The sequence below is a fragment of the Diaporthe citri genome (assembly GCF_014595645.1).
Source record: "Diaporthe citri strain NFHF-8-4 chromosome Unknown scaffold_4, whole genome shotgun sequence".
Taxonomy (NCBI): domain Eukaryota; kingdom Fungi; phylum Ascomycota; class Sordariomycetes; order Diaporthales; family Diaporthaceae; genus Diaporthe; species Diaporthe citri.
The window spans coordinates 1152251-1167899 of NW_025064849.1; the positions used below are offsets into that span (position 1 = coordinate 1152251).

A 15649-nucleotide genomic window follows, 5' to 3' on the forward strand; every position below is an offset into this window, starting at 1 on the left:
ATCATCTAATCGATGAACGCAAGTCATGGTTCCATCACCCCGGTGTATCCCTCACTGCCCGAGTAAAGGCCTTTTCGGACGTAAGCCAGGGTGCATTTCGGCGTGGACCATCTGAACCTGACCAATGCGTGACATCGGATCAGATGATGGCCATTCTCATGTCCATCAGAACCTGCGGTGAGGCACGCAGCCCTTTCCTCAAGTCACAGATTCACAGCTTCAACCGGCAGAAGCATGACGACCTGATGGGCACGTCAGCCACCTCCAGGGCAGCCTTCAGCTGCGGCTCGACCTCGCGCGCCTCGTCCTCCCTCCCGAGCTTCAGCAGGCTCTCGTGGTACCCGTGCAGCGACCACACGTTGTTCCGGTGCTGGAACGTCCGCGGCAGGGTGTCGTCCACCCCGAGGTCGGCCCGGTAAATAGCCACCGCCTCGCCCGCGCGGCCCTGCTCGAGCAGCAGCGCCGACAGCGCGTGCCGCGTGGGCTGCATCCAACCCCACGGCTCGTCGTACTCGAGCCCGTCGTCGCGCCGGATCGCCTCGCGGAGGTGCTCAAAGGACGCCTCCACGTTGCCCCGGCGGTACTCGACCTCGCCCGCGAGCATGGCGCTGGCGATGCCCAGGATGTGGACGCACGTGTTGTTGAAGAGCGTGCGCGACTCGGGCACCGTCGCGCGCTGCGCCTCGAACCGCCCGCGCTCCAGCTCGGCCTCGTCGACGCGGCCCAGCGCCGCGAGCGCGAGGCCCTTGGCGTAGAGGTACACCGCCGTCGTGAAGCTGTAGAGCCTCTGGTCCCCGGGGAGCGGGAGCGCCAGGATGTCCTCCCACCGCCCGAACCGCACGTACACGTGCGCGCGCACGGCCACGAACGCCTCGAGCCAGTTGGCCATCGGCGGCGACTCGACGCGCAGGAGCTCCTCGGGGAGCGACGCCTCGAGCCGCGCCACCGTCTCCAGCGCCACCCTCGACTGGGCCGAGAACATGGCCGCGTAGATGCGGAAGTGGTAGTCGTGGGAGCGGTACAGCGTGTAGAAGTTCATGGCGCCCGCCCGCGCCAGGAACTTCTCGTCGGCGATGATGGCGGCCGAGTTGGCGTCGACGGCGTCCTTGTAGTGCCCGCAGAGGACGTCGAGGTGCGAGGGCATGTGGTTGAGGTGGCCCCCGTCCGGCACGAGCTGGCGGAGGTTGTTGGCCCGGGGCAGGGCAGCCTCCGGATTGCTGCTCATCTCCATGAGATGGATCCAAAGGTGTAGCAGACCCGGGTGGCTGTCGCCGCCTGCCTGCGCGTATGCCTTGTCCAGGGCCTGCTTTGCTTCCAGAGTGTAGGCACCCTTTGCTGGCTCCCCCGTCCGGATATCCCACAGCTTCCAGGGCGTGAGGTTCATCAGCGAATCAACGAACAGGGCCGCGACGTCCAGGTCGTCAGGGTGGGCCTCGTACACGCCACGCATTGCCTCGGCGTAGGCCTTGTTCCAAATTGCACTGTGGGCTGGGTCCTTTGTGTCTGGGGGTATTTGATGCTCCTGAGGATAGCGTTGCTTGAGTGCCTTGATCAGAGCAATCTCGACGGGGGTCGCCTTGGCCGAGATCTCGAGTGCATGCTTCACTGCCCGATAGGACCTTTCAACTGTGGTATCCATCTCGCGCCCCTCGAAGAATTCCCACGGCTTGTTGTAATTCGGGCCCAGGGAATAGGCCAGCCCCCAGTAAGCCATGGGGAAGTCTGGGTCGAGGTCGATGGCCTGCTGGAAACAGGCCGCGGATTCCTCATGGTTGAAAGCGTAGGACCATATCAGGCCCCGGTCAAACCATGTCTGTGCCTCCTTGTTGCCGGTGGTCACGTCTCGGTGGTACGTGCCAAGATCATAGTATGATCCATCATCTGAAGCTGTTGGGGCTGGAGGTGGTCGGGTTGTCATGACGGCAGTAAGATGTTGTGGATTTGTTGTGGGCGTGAGTTGTGGCTCTGATGTTGGAAGATGAGTGAGCTCGACTGCTTATGGTGAAGTCCTTCCAGGGTCCTAGGGTCGTGCCGTGGATGGGGAAACGCCCTGAGCTTGATCTGATTCCAGTGGGGGTGGGGTCATTCTGGGCCCAAATGGCGGCAGACGAGGGGTAGGTACGGCTGTACTCACCTCAGTGTGCTTATCGGTGTACCCAACAATCTTTTGGTTTCAACCATCAGGTAGACCGTGCTCTTTTTTCGAATACATGATATTGAGTGCTGCTGGTAGCCTTTACCTACAACCCTACCTCCTCAAAGATTTCTTTTTGATTATTCATTCCATGTCAACCGACCCCCCCCCCTTTACCCTCACGAGGACGGTATGCTCACTGAGATACTTTCATATCACACTGCCTCCGTTCACCAGCCAACTATGCACTCCCAACAGTTCCGTTCGGAGGCGAGGTGATATACCACATGTCGATCCAAACCCAGTCACCTCCACCACTTCGCAGAATTCCGACAGCCGTGACATAGTTGAGCCAGAAGTACTTCTCCGAGCCCGTCTCATAGATGCCGCGGAGATGCGTGAGACCGTCGCCCTGGTGGGAGCCAGCCGTCTTGATGTAGATGTTCTCGCCGTCGTCAGTCCTCAGAGAGTACCTCGTGTCAGGATGCGAGACGCCCTGGTTGTCCAGGTAGTTCCAGTCCGCGCCAAGGTTGAGCACCTCCCCTGTGGAGTATGTTGTGAGCCAACTTATCACGAGAGGAGAACATGACAAGAAAAGGAAAAATGCCATGTTCACACATACCCTTGATCTTGGGCCCTTCGAAGGTTCCGCCGGTGATGGGGATCACGCGAACATCCCCATACGGACCGACCCCTGTGCTGAACCGCTCACCGAGAGTGCAATTCAACGAGTACAGGAACTCGAGGCCCGGCGGCGTGGGCGTGGACAAGCCACTCACAGCTGTGGCCAGGATGAACAGGGACGTGGAGATGATGGATTTCAGCATCTTTACAGAATGACTGTTGACTTGTCTTACATCCGCGTACTTCGGCTTGGCTCAGAGAGACCTTGGCAAAGATATAGCTGTTCAGGCCGGGAATTCCGGGGCTGGTGATATGTACCATGTTTAAAGCAGTAACATCGTCACTCCAGTTTCCCCGAGGTAGCCAGGCACGAAGCAGGGTTGAGGCGACATTGACTCGCACGAGTGCACCACCTGAACTCCCGGGATGCTACACCGCGATCAGCCAAGTGGGGCTAGCTATTAGTGTCGTCGCGGGGAAAAGATGGGGTTGATACATTGCACTTGAATTCATGGCAATCGATCCCGGCTGGTCTAGGGGTATTTATTTTTCCCGATGAGCGAGTCTGGGCCAGAGATGCTCGTGAGGGCCTCAAGAGCTCACCAGAACACCAATGTGTCCGTCGGGGGGGGGGGGGGAAGGTAGCATCAATGCATCGGGAAGGACTTGACGACCCGCCGGCTGCCCAATCGAAGTTGTAGGGCACGGCTGTAACTGAGGGGCCCGGAACACACGGCGGACAGGCATCCTTATATCACCATCACCACAGAACTCATATTCTTTGGATGTCGACAAATCTCTTGGGGAAGCGCTCAACCAGGCGCTTTCGATAGACCACATCGTGGCTCGGGCAGCCATACAGCGGGCCCTCCCTGGCGTCGCCCCAGAGCTTCGCCTCGCCGCGGGCCTCGAAGCACACGCCGAACTCGTCCCAGGTGCTGAGGAACTGCAGGACCCAGGGCTGGTGGTCCAGCAGCTCCCAGCTCTCGTCGAGCATGAGCATGTAGTACTGCATCCAGTCGTAGAGCGTCTCGCTGGTCTTGCCGGCGTCGCCGTCGAGGTCGGCGATGCTGGTCCAGTGCACGAGCACCATGACCTCGCGGACGCGGCCCATGGACTCGACCATCTCGAGCAGCTCGCGCCGCCGCTGCTTCTTGTCGGCCCCGCTGTCGTCGAACCGCTCCACGTCCTTGAACAGCACCCGCTCCACGCACCCCAGGCTCGCCGTGTCGAACTGGCTCAGGTCGCGGTGCAGCCACACCACGTCCCGCGCCGGGTCGAAGTAGAAGGCGCAGTCCGCCACCGCCGCGTGCTGCAGCCGCCGGTACGTCCCCAGCGTGTGGTCGCGCGCCTCGCGGCACACCTGCAGCGCCACCGGGTGCGCGTACGGACGGCACGACACGTCCTCGAGCCGCTTCGCCCGCGAGTCCCACGCCGTCACCTTCTCGGCGCCAACCTGCCGGCTCGGCTTGATGCGCCGCGGCTGCGCAGCTGCGGCGGCGGCGTTGTTGCTCCCGGTGCTGCTGATGCCCCCGGGCGGCAGCGAGACCTCGATGAGGCGTGCCGCCGGCCACGTCTCCTCCCAGATCCTGAGCCGCAGCTCGAGCGGGAGGCCTGTCATTGCACATGCATGTGAGCGGAACTAGAGCGGCGGCGTCTTGTGTCACCACGCCTGGGACTGGGGTTGAGACCCACGATTTAAGCCCGATTCCCTGACCGGTTGCGGGTCCTGCTCGGCCATCAGTTTAGTTGTGGGTTGAATGATTATGTCTTTCTTTCTGGTGTCGTGAGATTTTGTCTTTGTCCAGACTTCGATGTTTGATTCGATAATTTCGATGACAAGACGAATGATCTGCTGACTGGATCCGTCCAAAGCCCCCGCAGCACTGTGGACAAAATGGTCACGGCAGTCGGCGGGGGTTTGGCTTAGGGTTGAACCCTGACCACCCTCTGTTACGTCTACCACGCAACTCCTCCTTTTGCTTTCAACCACGCCGTCAATCATGTTTATCGGGGCGGGTGGTTTCTCGAAAACCACGGAAGTAATCAAATTATATCTCTTGCTGATCCGTGTTTATCTTTCGTGTGGACAAGAATCCCAAGGCCTGACTATGGAGGTGCTTGATTTGGGGCTGGGCCATGAGCATCCAACTGTGCTTCTGACCACAGACCCACGTAGCATATTTGTTTGTATTCAAGCGAGACAGCCATGTGAGCCAAACTAGATCCATAGGCCCCAGAGGCAGCCAACAGAGATGATCAGTCATCCCTCCCAGTCCATGAACGAAAGATCTCAACTGCGCTAATCTTCACTCGCCGGATCTGGATGGCGCTGACTGACAGACAGATGCACGGTCCTTGCAGCCTTTGTCTGCACCCCGACGGCGCCGATGCACGGCATTTGGCCTTGGCCAGGCGATAGCTTTGGATCTTCGACCACACCTGAGCTCAAATGCCATTGCGCCCGTGAATCGTACGTGCGCAATGCTTTGAACCCTGCGTGCTGCTTGCTCACTTGGTGATAGCGCAGGTTCACGGACATGGAGACTTTCAGCCCGGCCAAGACAACGGCCACGGACGCTCCCCTGATTCTATGGCCTTTGGGTCTTGGCTTTCTGTTCAAAATGCACCGATGGCCCAAGTAATGGGTGCTGGAATAGTTTTGCAGCGAGAAAGAACCTTCCCAAACACACAACGTCCTTGAGGCACCGCTGGTCGATATGGCAGTAGGAGATTCGGCTTTGGATCTCAGTGGACTACCACCATGTGGTGTAGGTGGACCTCGTACCACAGGATACTTACGAGATGTTGAGTTTTACTGACCAAATTCTAATCATAGGTCCAATGTGTCACTTCTCTCATATCAGCGTCGTCCTGCGGTGCGACGAACGAAACCTGTCTCTGCGGGGAATTGGACCTGAACACAGCCAACCCCTTTTTGCTCTGTGTGGCGGACGAATGCGCCGTGAAGGACGGATTAAGTACGCAAGTCGTCCCAAGATTGCTCTCTGCCTGGCTAACGGATACATAGGGATCAAGAATTTCACAGTCACCACCTGCGAACACCCCGAGCCTCCCCACTTGACTAGCATCTCCATCGCTTTCCTCGTCCTCTTTGGGATCCAGACGGTATTCTTCATAATACGAATGCTCACCCGGGTAATCAAGCTGTCCAAGTGGGGATGGGATGATGCTAGCATAATAGTGGCTTTTCTGGCTACCATCGGTGTCATCACAGGCCGCCAACTACAGATACACGCGGGTATGGGTAGAGATATCTGGACCCTCACGCCCGACGAGATCACCCACTACATCAAGATCTTCTACGTCTTCGGGTTCATATACACCATCACCCTGGCACTGGTCAAGGCGTCGATCTGCTTCCTCTACCTGCGGCTGTTCTCGAATTTGAAATTCCGCCGGATTGTCTGGGCAACGCAGGCCTTCAATTTCGCGCTCATGACCACTTTCATTTTCGCCTACGCCTTCCAGTGCACACCACCGGATCACTTCTGGGAAATGTGGCATGGTGAAAAACAGGGCACGTGTCTGAGTTTCAGCGTGCTGTCCTGGACACATTCGGGACTCGGGATCGTGCTTGACCTTTGGATGCTTGGATTGCCGTTCTGGCAGGTACTCAAGCTGAACCTACCACTCAGGAAGAGGCTGGATGCCTTCGTGATGTTCGGATGTGGGATATTGTGAGTGATATCTTGTGCAATGACCTTCCGCTCCGATATTCTTTAATATTTAACCTCGGTCATCTTTGACCCCCTGCTGACTGGTGCTTTGCACTTGAACAGTTTGACAATAGTCAGCATCTTACGCCTCCAGTGCCTGGTTGTTCTTACCAAGGGCCATAACCCTACGAGTAAGCACGCCAACCCAATCCCTCCACCACCCGCAAGTGATCGGAGGCTGGACCTCTACGTGACATCGTTCGATGCGGCTGGACCACGTGGACTAACACACACCTTTCACCCTTACAGAGGACCTGACCTGGCTAGCAACATGGTCCAACGTCGAGATCACAGTGGGCATCATCATCGCCTGCCTCCCAGCCGCACGGCTCCTCATCCTCCGTTACCTACCGAGCAAGATCGCAGTGTGGAACGCCGCCTCGCGCACGACCCGCTCCAGCCTCCCAACGCGGAGCTCAAAGGGCGGGTCCACCGCGACGTGGGTGAGCGGCCTCAGCGGCAAGAGGGAGAGCAACGGGCAGCCCCCCTCGGTGCCGCTGTCGAACGCCTCACACTTCGATAAAGACCGCGCGTGCTCCACGCAGGTCTCAGTCACCGGGCCTGGGGCATCGAATGCCGTGCAACCCCCGGGGGCGGGCTCAAGCGCCGCGTCCGGGCTCGGGCGGAGGGACTCAGAGGTCCCGCTCGTCCCCGGGTTTGAGTCTTCCCAGCCCGCTCCGGCTGGGCAGTCATCAGCTCTCGATGAGACCCCTCCGGTTCCGACGCCGTTGCCGAAGGACAGGCGTATCTGGGTGGAACAGCACATATATGTATCGAACGAGCCTGTGGCGGGGTTCTCGACGGAGATATCTCGTGGGGACGATGCGGATTCAGCAACAGAGCCCTGGATCTTAAAGCCTCGTACAGCTGAGGATACATGATTGGCACTGGAAGGGAAATGAGTTTCGAGCGTTCAAATATAAATAAAAAGTAGTTTAGCGCGAGTCATATCCAATCGTTCAAATCCCTGACACATTCGCTATGCTAAGCAGTGCAAGTTCTTGTCGTGAATGACAATAATGTCCCGGGGAAAGGCGAAGGTTTGAGGCCGTAACATTGCCTTAGTCTGCGTGAGCTTGTTGTTCACCGGACATAGATATCTGGTCGGGGATTTGCTTGAGATTCGTGCCTGACGGGCTTAGTTTGCCCAGCTGACTACGGGAAGTGGGACAATTTCATCCTACGATGATGGGGAACAAGGAGTCCCTTCACTCAAAGACCGCCTTATTTCCAGCTGAACTATTTGGGTCCTAGCGCTCATATTTGAGGCTGAGCTAAGAGAACAGCGTGATACAGGTGAGACGGTGGGGAGGAGGATGGCCAAGACATGTCAACATTGCTTGACCAGAGCTGCCCAGCCGGCCGGATTGCGGGATTTTCAGGAACAATTGCTTGATTCTGCACAGCCTTGTCGCGCAGAACTTCGGTCGATGTCCCATTCCGTGCATATTGCATCAAATACGACCGAACGACCCGTCTTACATACATTTCTGCCTGCGTACATGCGCAAACTAGCGCCAGGCGTGATCCTTTGGTCGCACGCCGCCTCCCTATTGGCCGGCTGACCGCCGTGGGATCTAGCTCTCTACGCTTGATGACACCTCTGCTCCTGTATGTACAACAGACACAGGGCGCATGAAGGGTCCTCTGGACATTCCCATCGGCCCCATAGTCCCTCAAAAATTGAGAATATGAAATTCCGATTCGCTGATGGCACCTGCAGGGTGCTAAAATGCCATGTGGCCGACACATCAGAACCGGACCCTGACCCAGCCAGCGCAGCACGACGCGCAGGGCCTGACTGGGCGTCACCAAGCCAGCCACCCCCAGCGTAAGGCAATCCGTATCAACGAAATCCGCAGTCCCGGGGAATGGGATTTCGAATTACCATATGTCTCAACCAGCGGCTTTCTCTTCATGTCAAGGCGTAATTCTATTGGTCCATGACCGTCAGGCAGCTGATTTCCAGGTGGATAATCGCTGACCTGCTGAGCGGACTTCGAAGGGTCAAAGAGCTTTCGAATCTGTTCCCGAACATATTGGATGCTGGAGGATAACATCGTGAGCGGAAAGAGCCCCGACATATAAGATCGAACAACATCGCCACAAGTTAATCTTCTTGCCACAGTGGAACATCATCATCATCCAGATTCAAGACCCTGATCGACAACACACCTATCCATAGTACACTCAAGCGTCAAGACCCTGCATAGACAATACCGAACTGTCCAATCATCCACCCTCCAAGTACTCTTCCAGAATCTCGATCATATCATCATTGTTCGATCCCAGAGCTCTACATCGATCACCAAGACATCCTCCATCCGCGACCCCTGCGCAGCCCCCACGTGGCCACCACCCAACCACAGCTTACACCACACCACCAGACCATCCACCAAGCCAAGATGCAGTGCATCTCCTCCTTCATCCTCACCCTGGCCGCATCCGCCATCCTCGTCACCGCCGCCCCGGCACCGGCACCCATGCCCGCGGCCACAGCCGCCGCCGTAGTCCTCGCAGTGGGCGCCGACGAGGCTGCGTCCGTGACCTCTCCCGTGGCACAGTCCGTCGCGACCCCTGCGCCGGCGTTGAATGTCCGCGGGGCCACCGTCGACGCCTTTGCTGCCAAGTGCACCGTCGGCTCCGACAGCGTGGCCACCTGCACCGGTGCCGTCCACGCCACCAACGTCTGGGAGGGCATCCTCGCGGCTACTGTTGACTCCTCCACCGTAAGCAGAGCGGCTCAGGAAGCTCCGGGAGACGATCGTACTAACTTTTGGTTTTAGTCCTGATGGTGAAGCTCTGATACTGTCCACGCTCTTATTGATTTCTTCTTTTGTAAGTGGTTCTCCACGGCCTACGGATTAATGGCTGTTGCTTGCTTTCCGGAGACTTGCTAATTGTGGCTGGCAGTCTTGCACATATTCTATAGGGGTGGGCCCTGAGTGATATTTCTGGTACTCAATTGCGACACGAAACGAGACCTTGACGAGAAAGAGAGACCTGGAGTCGGTTTGCCAGATGCATGAAACTGAGGGACTTGATTACAGGCGCAATGGCGAGGTATAGATGTTGGTTGCATTAGATACGGGGGTCACAAAACGCACCAAGCGGTATCAAACTTGGACATGCATGAAATGGGGAATATAGATGCTGCACAGGTAGACTCGGAATCAATAGATGTTTGTACTTATCATAATTGTCAATCTCGTCCCTGAGTGGCTGCATTTGCCCCCACAGTCTTTCGAATTCGGTTCATGCAAGCATATCAACGAAATTGCCACAAATCAACGTTTAGAACGCTGCTTCATAAGTTCACAACGGAAGGAACGATGAGATTCTTTTCCCCGTCCATCTGGAGCATCAGCAACTTGAGCCACGTGCGTGCTTGAAATCCCAGCCAGATAGCTCGCCCAGCGGGCCCGTCTTCTTCTCCACGCCCTCAAGCAGATGAGGTGCCAACATTCGGGAGTTCACACCGACCTTCTTCCAGGGTACGTCAGGTCCTTTTGTCCTCTCCTCCTCCAGCCACAATAGCCCCTGCTCCGTGGGTGCCCAGTGTGTCAGACACCCACAGTTTTCGCAGAAATAAAACGCGAGATGTCCATCCGAGTCATCGCGTACGTAGTATTGGACACTACTGCCTCCTTCATTCCCTTCCTTCCCTGTCGGGCGGTCTTGTTGAACTCGAGAGTCCTTGGGAGCTGACCTCGATGCGTGGACGTTAACGACAACGTTGACATCTTCGAAGTGGTAATAGGCCCACTGTGCCCCGTAGCGGTAGCAGATGCTGCATCGGCACTCGTTGATCTTGGTCGGAAGAGAAGGAATCTCGACATTGATGCGGCCACAGTGGCATTTGGCGGTCAGGCTGCTAGGGTGTGCTGGCTCTGGAGGCGGCAGCTGGTCCTCAGAGGAGGGGATGTTGGGATCGTCCGTTTGGTTGTTGGCTGACATCTTGGTTGATGAGAGTCCTGCTTTGGTAAATATCTACTGTTTAAGAAACTGATTTCTTTGCAGTGTGTAGGATGATCGTGAAGCGGGGATGACTAGATCAGATCCAGCTGGCAGGGGGTTTTAATTAAGTGGCGTTTGCGGGCACCGTCAGAGGAGCGCTGAGTGCTCCAGACAGTCTTGTTACTGTGTACTGACCTGGCAGAGAAATAAACCAGACCTGATTTCTACCTCTGGTCCAGCCTGCACAATGCAAATATTTTGGCAAATGTGAATTGCAACTTAGGCAGCATGCAGGCACTCCAACTAGGCACTTGCAGTTAGATCAAGTCGGATAATACTGCGGCTTGACAACCCTAACCCGGAACAATGAGCTGTCAAGGTATGGGTTAAAGGGGGGTTGGAAAAGCACATTTAATGACCACCTTTATCATGCATACAATTTTATAAACCCTACCGCTGCAAAGCTGAACTCAGTTAAACCTCAAACTTAATGTCACAGGAATATATTTATAGCGGGCTTCATCATCCAGTACGGATTGCGAGATTATAATTAGATAACTAGCAGGAAATGAAAATTAAAGTAAGGTGCGTGTAAAAATGCGCATATAACAGGCTTACTTGTAAAATTAAAGCGTCTTTGAGGAATGGGACTGAAGAATTACAGAAATGCCTAGAATTAGATTTAGGGATTGTTGAACAACGAGTAAACAAGGAAATGTGGGGAACAGCGGGTTATGCGCCAGCTAGGCTTTCTATCAGAAATGATTGAACTGTTGATTTTTTTTGCCTAAATGACAAATCAGTTCATGGAATCTCTTCCCTAACTTACCGTGGGGGACCATACGGCTTGCTGCTGCCGAGAGGGACAGTGTACTAAACAACTCGGGCGTGGGCTCAAGCGTCAAGAATCAACATCCTTCGATCACTTGTAATGCGCATGTCGACTTCCTTGTTGATATGGTGGCTATGGACATCAACCTTCTGCGAACCAGTGGTAAGGAGGCTGGTAGCCTTGATGATATAATCATCATTGATCTTCTGCTGCTCAGCAATCAAGGCCTGGGACCACTTCATGCCATTGTCCTCTTTGAGTGTCGAAGGATCTACTATGCAAACCTGTATCTTCAGATTAGTCAAGCCATTCGATTTGGCCAGATCAACGTTTCTCTTAAGGGATTGCCAGGTTTTCTCCATGAGCGGGCCGTCCGCTAGATGGGCAAGGAATGCATCGTAGCGAATCTCGCCCGGTTCAGCCTCCTGGGCGTACGTGCCGCAGACACTGATACCTATACAGCAGGCCAGTCCCAGAGTGTAGAGGCCGGCGCCGCCCACTTGGTCTTGCTTGGCTTCGTCCATCTGGACTTCTGTCCCTGAATACATGATGCGGTTTGTAGGAGTGGGATAACTGTGTGAATTTGCCTGATGAATCTCGTTCAGTCCAATTATGGATATCTTCTTTCACTTTGGTGTGGTGATGTCCGGATGGATGAGAGTATAGAGAGAGACTCAAGATTGCTCGCGCGCGTCGTGTTTAAATATGGAGAGTTGTCCATGATGTCTTTGTTCAAGTTGCAAGCAAGGACGGCAATGTCACTCGTACGAGTAGGATAAGGACTTAGTCATTAAATGGTCCCAGTCACATAGAATGCTATTATTAATGCCGTCACTCGGGTATGATACCATTATTTGGAGACAATGCTTTTGGCGGAGTCCTCGGTCCGAACCACAGTGGAGCTAATCGCGCACCTATTGTAAGATTCCTTTGTTGCAGTCAGAGATAATTCTTTTGTAGGTAGACTATTTATTTCGAATCGAGGGCAACATTGCTTGACCCAATTCTGCCGTGGCTTATTGACAGGCGGAACTCTGTAGCACCTCATAAACATGACATATGCAGAACGATTTCTAATTACTATGTGATATGTTTTGAGGCACTATGGGAACCACTAAGTCGTTTTCAGACATCCTAACGTCAGCATGGAGTAGAATATAGAGTTTTTGGCAGCAATACCAGGTCATGGTAAATCGAACCACCATGTAGGGAAGATCCTAGGCTTCTCAAACGCCAAGCAGTTGTAGAACCTTTCTTATTTGCATTGTGAATAGTCTGCTGAAAATGGACCCTCGACGCAATTTATGCTAGGAAATCAGTGAGGCGTATAGTACCTGCCCATATGTTGGTAGTTGATGCCCAAACCACATGTAATGAATTTTCCTGGGTACTTGGCTTCGCGTGACACGGATGGGATTCACTTTTGTCTGATGCAACGTACTGATCCCCTGTCCAACGGACTGCAATAAAGTGAATCGTAGAAGTGAATGGGCTCAATTCCACAGTGTACCCATTCCCACTGTAGACCTCAACCTTTCCCACTATTTAACGTCGCACCTCAACCGAAGCACAATAATCTGTTCTAAACTTTTGAGCAACTGCCCCAACCATTTCTACAACGCCGTCGTCAATATGTTGCCGGAGTCTCTCAAGAGCGCTTTTCAGCTGTATAAGCGCGATACCAATGCCATCGCAACGTGGTTGGCCAACACTGCAAACAACAATGGCTACCCAGTCCACACAAACGGCAAGGAGCCAAGAGGACGACTCAAGGGCAAGGCAAGGAAAGAAGCCACAGCAGCCACATTGGCCAATGAGGAGGTCGGCTCTGGTGAGAAGAAACAGGCGTACTTGCTGCCCCTCCGGGACTTCGTTCCTCTCGCCACGTTCATCGCGACATTGAAACCTCAGGTTCATATCCCTCTTTTCATGTCTGTCACCATCGACCGTGTCATCGAGGTTCGAAGGACAGTTTCCCGTATCATGGGAACGAAGGACGACAATACCGACGAGGAGTCCGACGCCAGCCACCTTCACTTTGTCGGTGTCCTGGAGCAAGTCCGCGATATTCTCAAGCAGCAAATCGATGCACTCGATATCTCATCACTTCAACTCGGCCCTACCGACACTGGCTCCAAAGCAGGCTCTAGTCCGACTGAAGGAAATGACGAGAAGAGCGCCTCCCGAAACCCATTCCATATTCTCAATTTGTACGAGACAACCGAACAAATTCCCGACTCCGTTGAGGCTGCCTCACCGTCTGACATGATCGTCGAGTATGAACCTGAGTCCCGGGACAAGTATGACGAGGCATGTCTGGCATTCATGTCCCTCTTGAAGGATGTCCTACACCAGCGCAAGAAGGTGCGAGAGCTGTGGTACAACTACAGGGTTGGCAACGTCTTCCTTGGCCCGGCTGCGATCGGCACCAATGAAGCCATCGAGATTTGCCGACGAATGGAAGATGATGTGTCGCCCGTGATCAACGAGGGGACAAGCGTTGTACACCTGTTGAGGGTGGTGTTCACAATCATGTGCCAATTAGAAGGCCAAGACCTCAAAGTGCCAGGACGTGGAAAAGGCCGCAACTTCGACACCTACGACATTTCGAGCCTCACGATGTGGAATGTGGGCCGAATTCTTGAACAATCCGTGTTGCAAAACCGTCGTGACATCCTCAGGGTCTACAGTGGCTGCCGGCGAGGGTACGACGAAGGCATGGACAGGGCCTCCTCCACAAATAAACAGAAGTATTCCCAGGACGAGAAGGCTCTCAACGAAATACTTTCGGACATCAGGGTGTTTGGCATAGTCTCAGACAAGAGGACCATCGAGGACGAGTTCACACGTGGCGTCCACACCCTCTTCGACACCAATGAGATAACCCTCTGGCAGTGCTTCGCTGCCCAGATCTACCTTGACATACTTCACGAGCTCCACGGAAACCTCGATCTGGCCTGGAGCGAGATGGCTGGCACGAGCGCAGTCATCAAGTCCAGCCTCGCAAGCGCTCTCGAGGAGCCAGGCGATTTTCGTTCCGTCGAGAACTGGCGCGATATAGAGGATTCTCTGATGGAGCTCAAGCTAGCCGCATCGGAGTGGGAGACTGATCCCATAGCTCGCTACAAGACCGAGCGCGGCGTTTCCGCGAAACCGAATCAATTTCTGCGACGCCACCCACTCTACTGCGGCGTATGGGTGCACGAAATGCGGACCAGGTTCCATGAGGCTGGGGTCAATTTCGCCAGCGCCTTTGGCTACGTCCACCAGACCTACCAGCTCTACCATGCGTTGCAACAAGAGAGATTGCTGGGTAGATTTGCGTATTGGATGGATATGATGACTCTTTTCGAGACGGTGAGACAACACCCATGAGACCATGTTGAGAGGGTTGTGTAGGGCAGGTGACCTGCTTCGCTCTTCTTCCATTTTAAACTCCTTCGTTTGCTGATTTTGAATCCACAGCAAGGATATGACACATTCTTCGTTGGTAATGCCCCAACCACAACCCAAGGATACCTCGGGAACCTACGCCTCAAATCGCCCGCAACTGATCGGGCCCAGGGCAAGGGTAAGAAGGGCAAGAGGATGTTGCCTCCGAATTCTGAGCGGGGACAGTTGAAGGAACTGGGTGCATTGTCGATGCTCTTCAAGAAGCGCTTCCAAAAGAGCTCCCGCCGCGAGATGACGGCCGAATACCTCCAGAAGATAATCGAGTCGAACGGGTTTCGCTTTGTCAACCAAGAGGATGGCTCATGGGATTTGGAGAAGCCCAAGTCAGGGTCAGCTACGGAACGGGCACCTTCCTCAAATATCCCAGCAACCCACCTCATCATCTGCGTTACCATGGCTATCCGGTCCGAAGCTCACCAGATGGGGTTCAACCTTTTTCTGCTGCACATGGACTGCCTCAAAATCCTGGAAGAGATCCGCAAGACAATAGACGAGCAGACCGTCCTAAAGATTGCATCCGAGTCCGCCAACCAGAAGCAGCTCCTCGCAGTCGTCGCCATGGTCTTCAGGGACGCTGCTGCGGACAAGCCCCAGGGGCTGTTGCAGCGTGCAGCGTCCGTTGTATCGAAGCACTTGCTGGAGCCGTCCTCGATGGCTTCCACATTGGGTATGAGAGACCTCGGGTTCCAAGTTTGCCGATGCCCACAAAACACTGGAAGGGGGAGTGCTGCCACCCGAAACTGTATGAATCTCCAGTGTGGGAAGGGGCTGTGAGGGTGAGTAGGCAAGGCAGGAATTTTGGCCAAGAAAGATGTGGTATAGCCTACAGACGAAAGCCAGGCGTCCTTTATGTTCGTGCAGGGCACACCTATACCAAGGATTTCTGGAAAGTCATCGGCCGTGCTCATT

General features: G+C 54.8%; 8 protein-coding genes across 8 annotated transcripts; 3 read left to right on the forward strand and 5 right to left on the reverse strand.

Annotated features, from left to right (window-relative positions):
- Nucleotides 1-211: 211 nt before the first annotated feature.
- Nucleotides 212-1918, reverse strand: INS49_009520 (uncharacterized protein; the record flags this gene model as incomplete). Its single annotated transcript, XM_043170250.1, has 1 exon — nucleotides 212-1918. The coding sequence occupies one exon, from the start codon at nucleotides 1916-1918 to the stop codon at nucleotides 212-214; it is 1707 nt and encodes a 568-aa protein (XP_043024815.1).
- Nucleotides 1919-2375: 457 nt separating this feature from the next.
- On the reverse strand, nucleotides 2376-2961 carry INS49_009521 (uncharacterized protein; the record flags this gene model as incomplete). The annotated part of the gene is made up of 2 exons (XM_043170251.1): nucleotides 2376-2677; nucleotides 2757-2961. The coding sequence occupies 2 exons, from the start codon at nucleotides 2959-2961 to the stop codon at nucleotides 2376-2378; spliced, it is 507 nt and encodes a 168-aa protein (XP_043024816.1).
- A 569-nt stretch (nucleotides 2962-3530) lies between these two features.
- Nucleotides 3531-4379, reverse strand: INS49_009522 (uncharacterized protein; the record flags this gene model as incomplete). Its single annotated transcript, XM_043170252.1, has 1 exon — nucleotides 3531-4379. One exon carries the CDS (start codon nucleotides 4377-4379, stop codon nucleotides 3531-3533), a length of 849 nt encoding a protein of 282 aa, XP_043024817.1.
- A 1526-nt stretch (nucleotides 4380-5905) lies between these two features.
- INS49_009523 (uncharacterized protein) lies at nucleotides 5906-7379 on the forward strand (the record flags this gene model as incomplete). Its single annotated transcript, XM_043170253.1, has 3 exons — nucleotides 5906-6459; nucleotides 6562-6629; nucleotides 6748-7379. 3 exons carry the CDS (start codon nucleotides 5906-5908, stop codon nucleotides 7377-7379), a joined length of 1254 nt encoding a protein of 417 aa, XP_043024818.1.
- A 1524-nt stretch (nucleotides 7380-8903) lies between these two features.
- INS49_009524 (uncharacterized protein) lies at nucleotides 8904-9290 on the forward strand (the record flags this gene model as incomplete). Its single annotated transcript, XM_043170254.1, has 2 exons — nucleotides 8904-9227; nucleotides 9285-9290. 2 exons carry the CDS (start codon nucleotides 8904-8906, stop codon nucleotides 9288-9290), a joined length of 330 nt encoding a protein of 109 aa, XP_043024819.1.
- A 571-nt stretch (nucleotides 9291-9861) lies between these two features.
- INS49_009525 (uncharacterized protein) lies at nucleotides 9862-10455 on the reverse strand (the record flags this gene model as incomplete). The annotated part of the gene is made up of 2 exons (XM_043170255.1): nucleotides 9862-10038; nucleotides 10222-10455. The coding sequence occupies 2 exons, from the start codon at nucleotides 10453-10455 to the stop codon at nucleotides 9862-9864; spliced, it is 411 nt and encodes a 136-aa protein (XP_043024820.1).
- Nucleotides 10456-11349: 894 nt separating this feature from the next.
- INS49_009526 (uncharacterized protein) lies at nucleotides 11350-11835 on the reverse strand (the record flags this gene model as incomplete). Its single annotated transcript, XM_043170256.1, has 1 exon — nucleotides 11350-11835. The coding sequence occupies one exon, from the start codon at nucleotides 11833-11835 to the stop codon at nucleotides 11350-11352; it is 486 nt and encodes a 161-aa protein (XP_043024821.1).
- A 1084-nt stretch (nucleotides 11836-12919) lies between these two features.
- On the forward strand, nucleotides 12920-15514 carry INS49_009527 (uncharacterized protein; the record flags this gene model as incomplete). The annotated part of the gene is made up of 2 exons (XM_043170257.1): nucleotides 12920-14644; nucleotides 14753-15514. 2 exons carry the CDS (start codon nucleotides 12920-12922, stop codon nucleotides 15512-15514), a joined length of 2487 nt encoding a protein of 828 aa, XP_043024822.1.
- Between the last annotated feature and the right edge of the window lie 135 nt (nucleotides 15515-15649).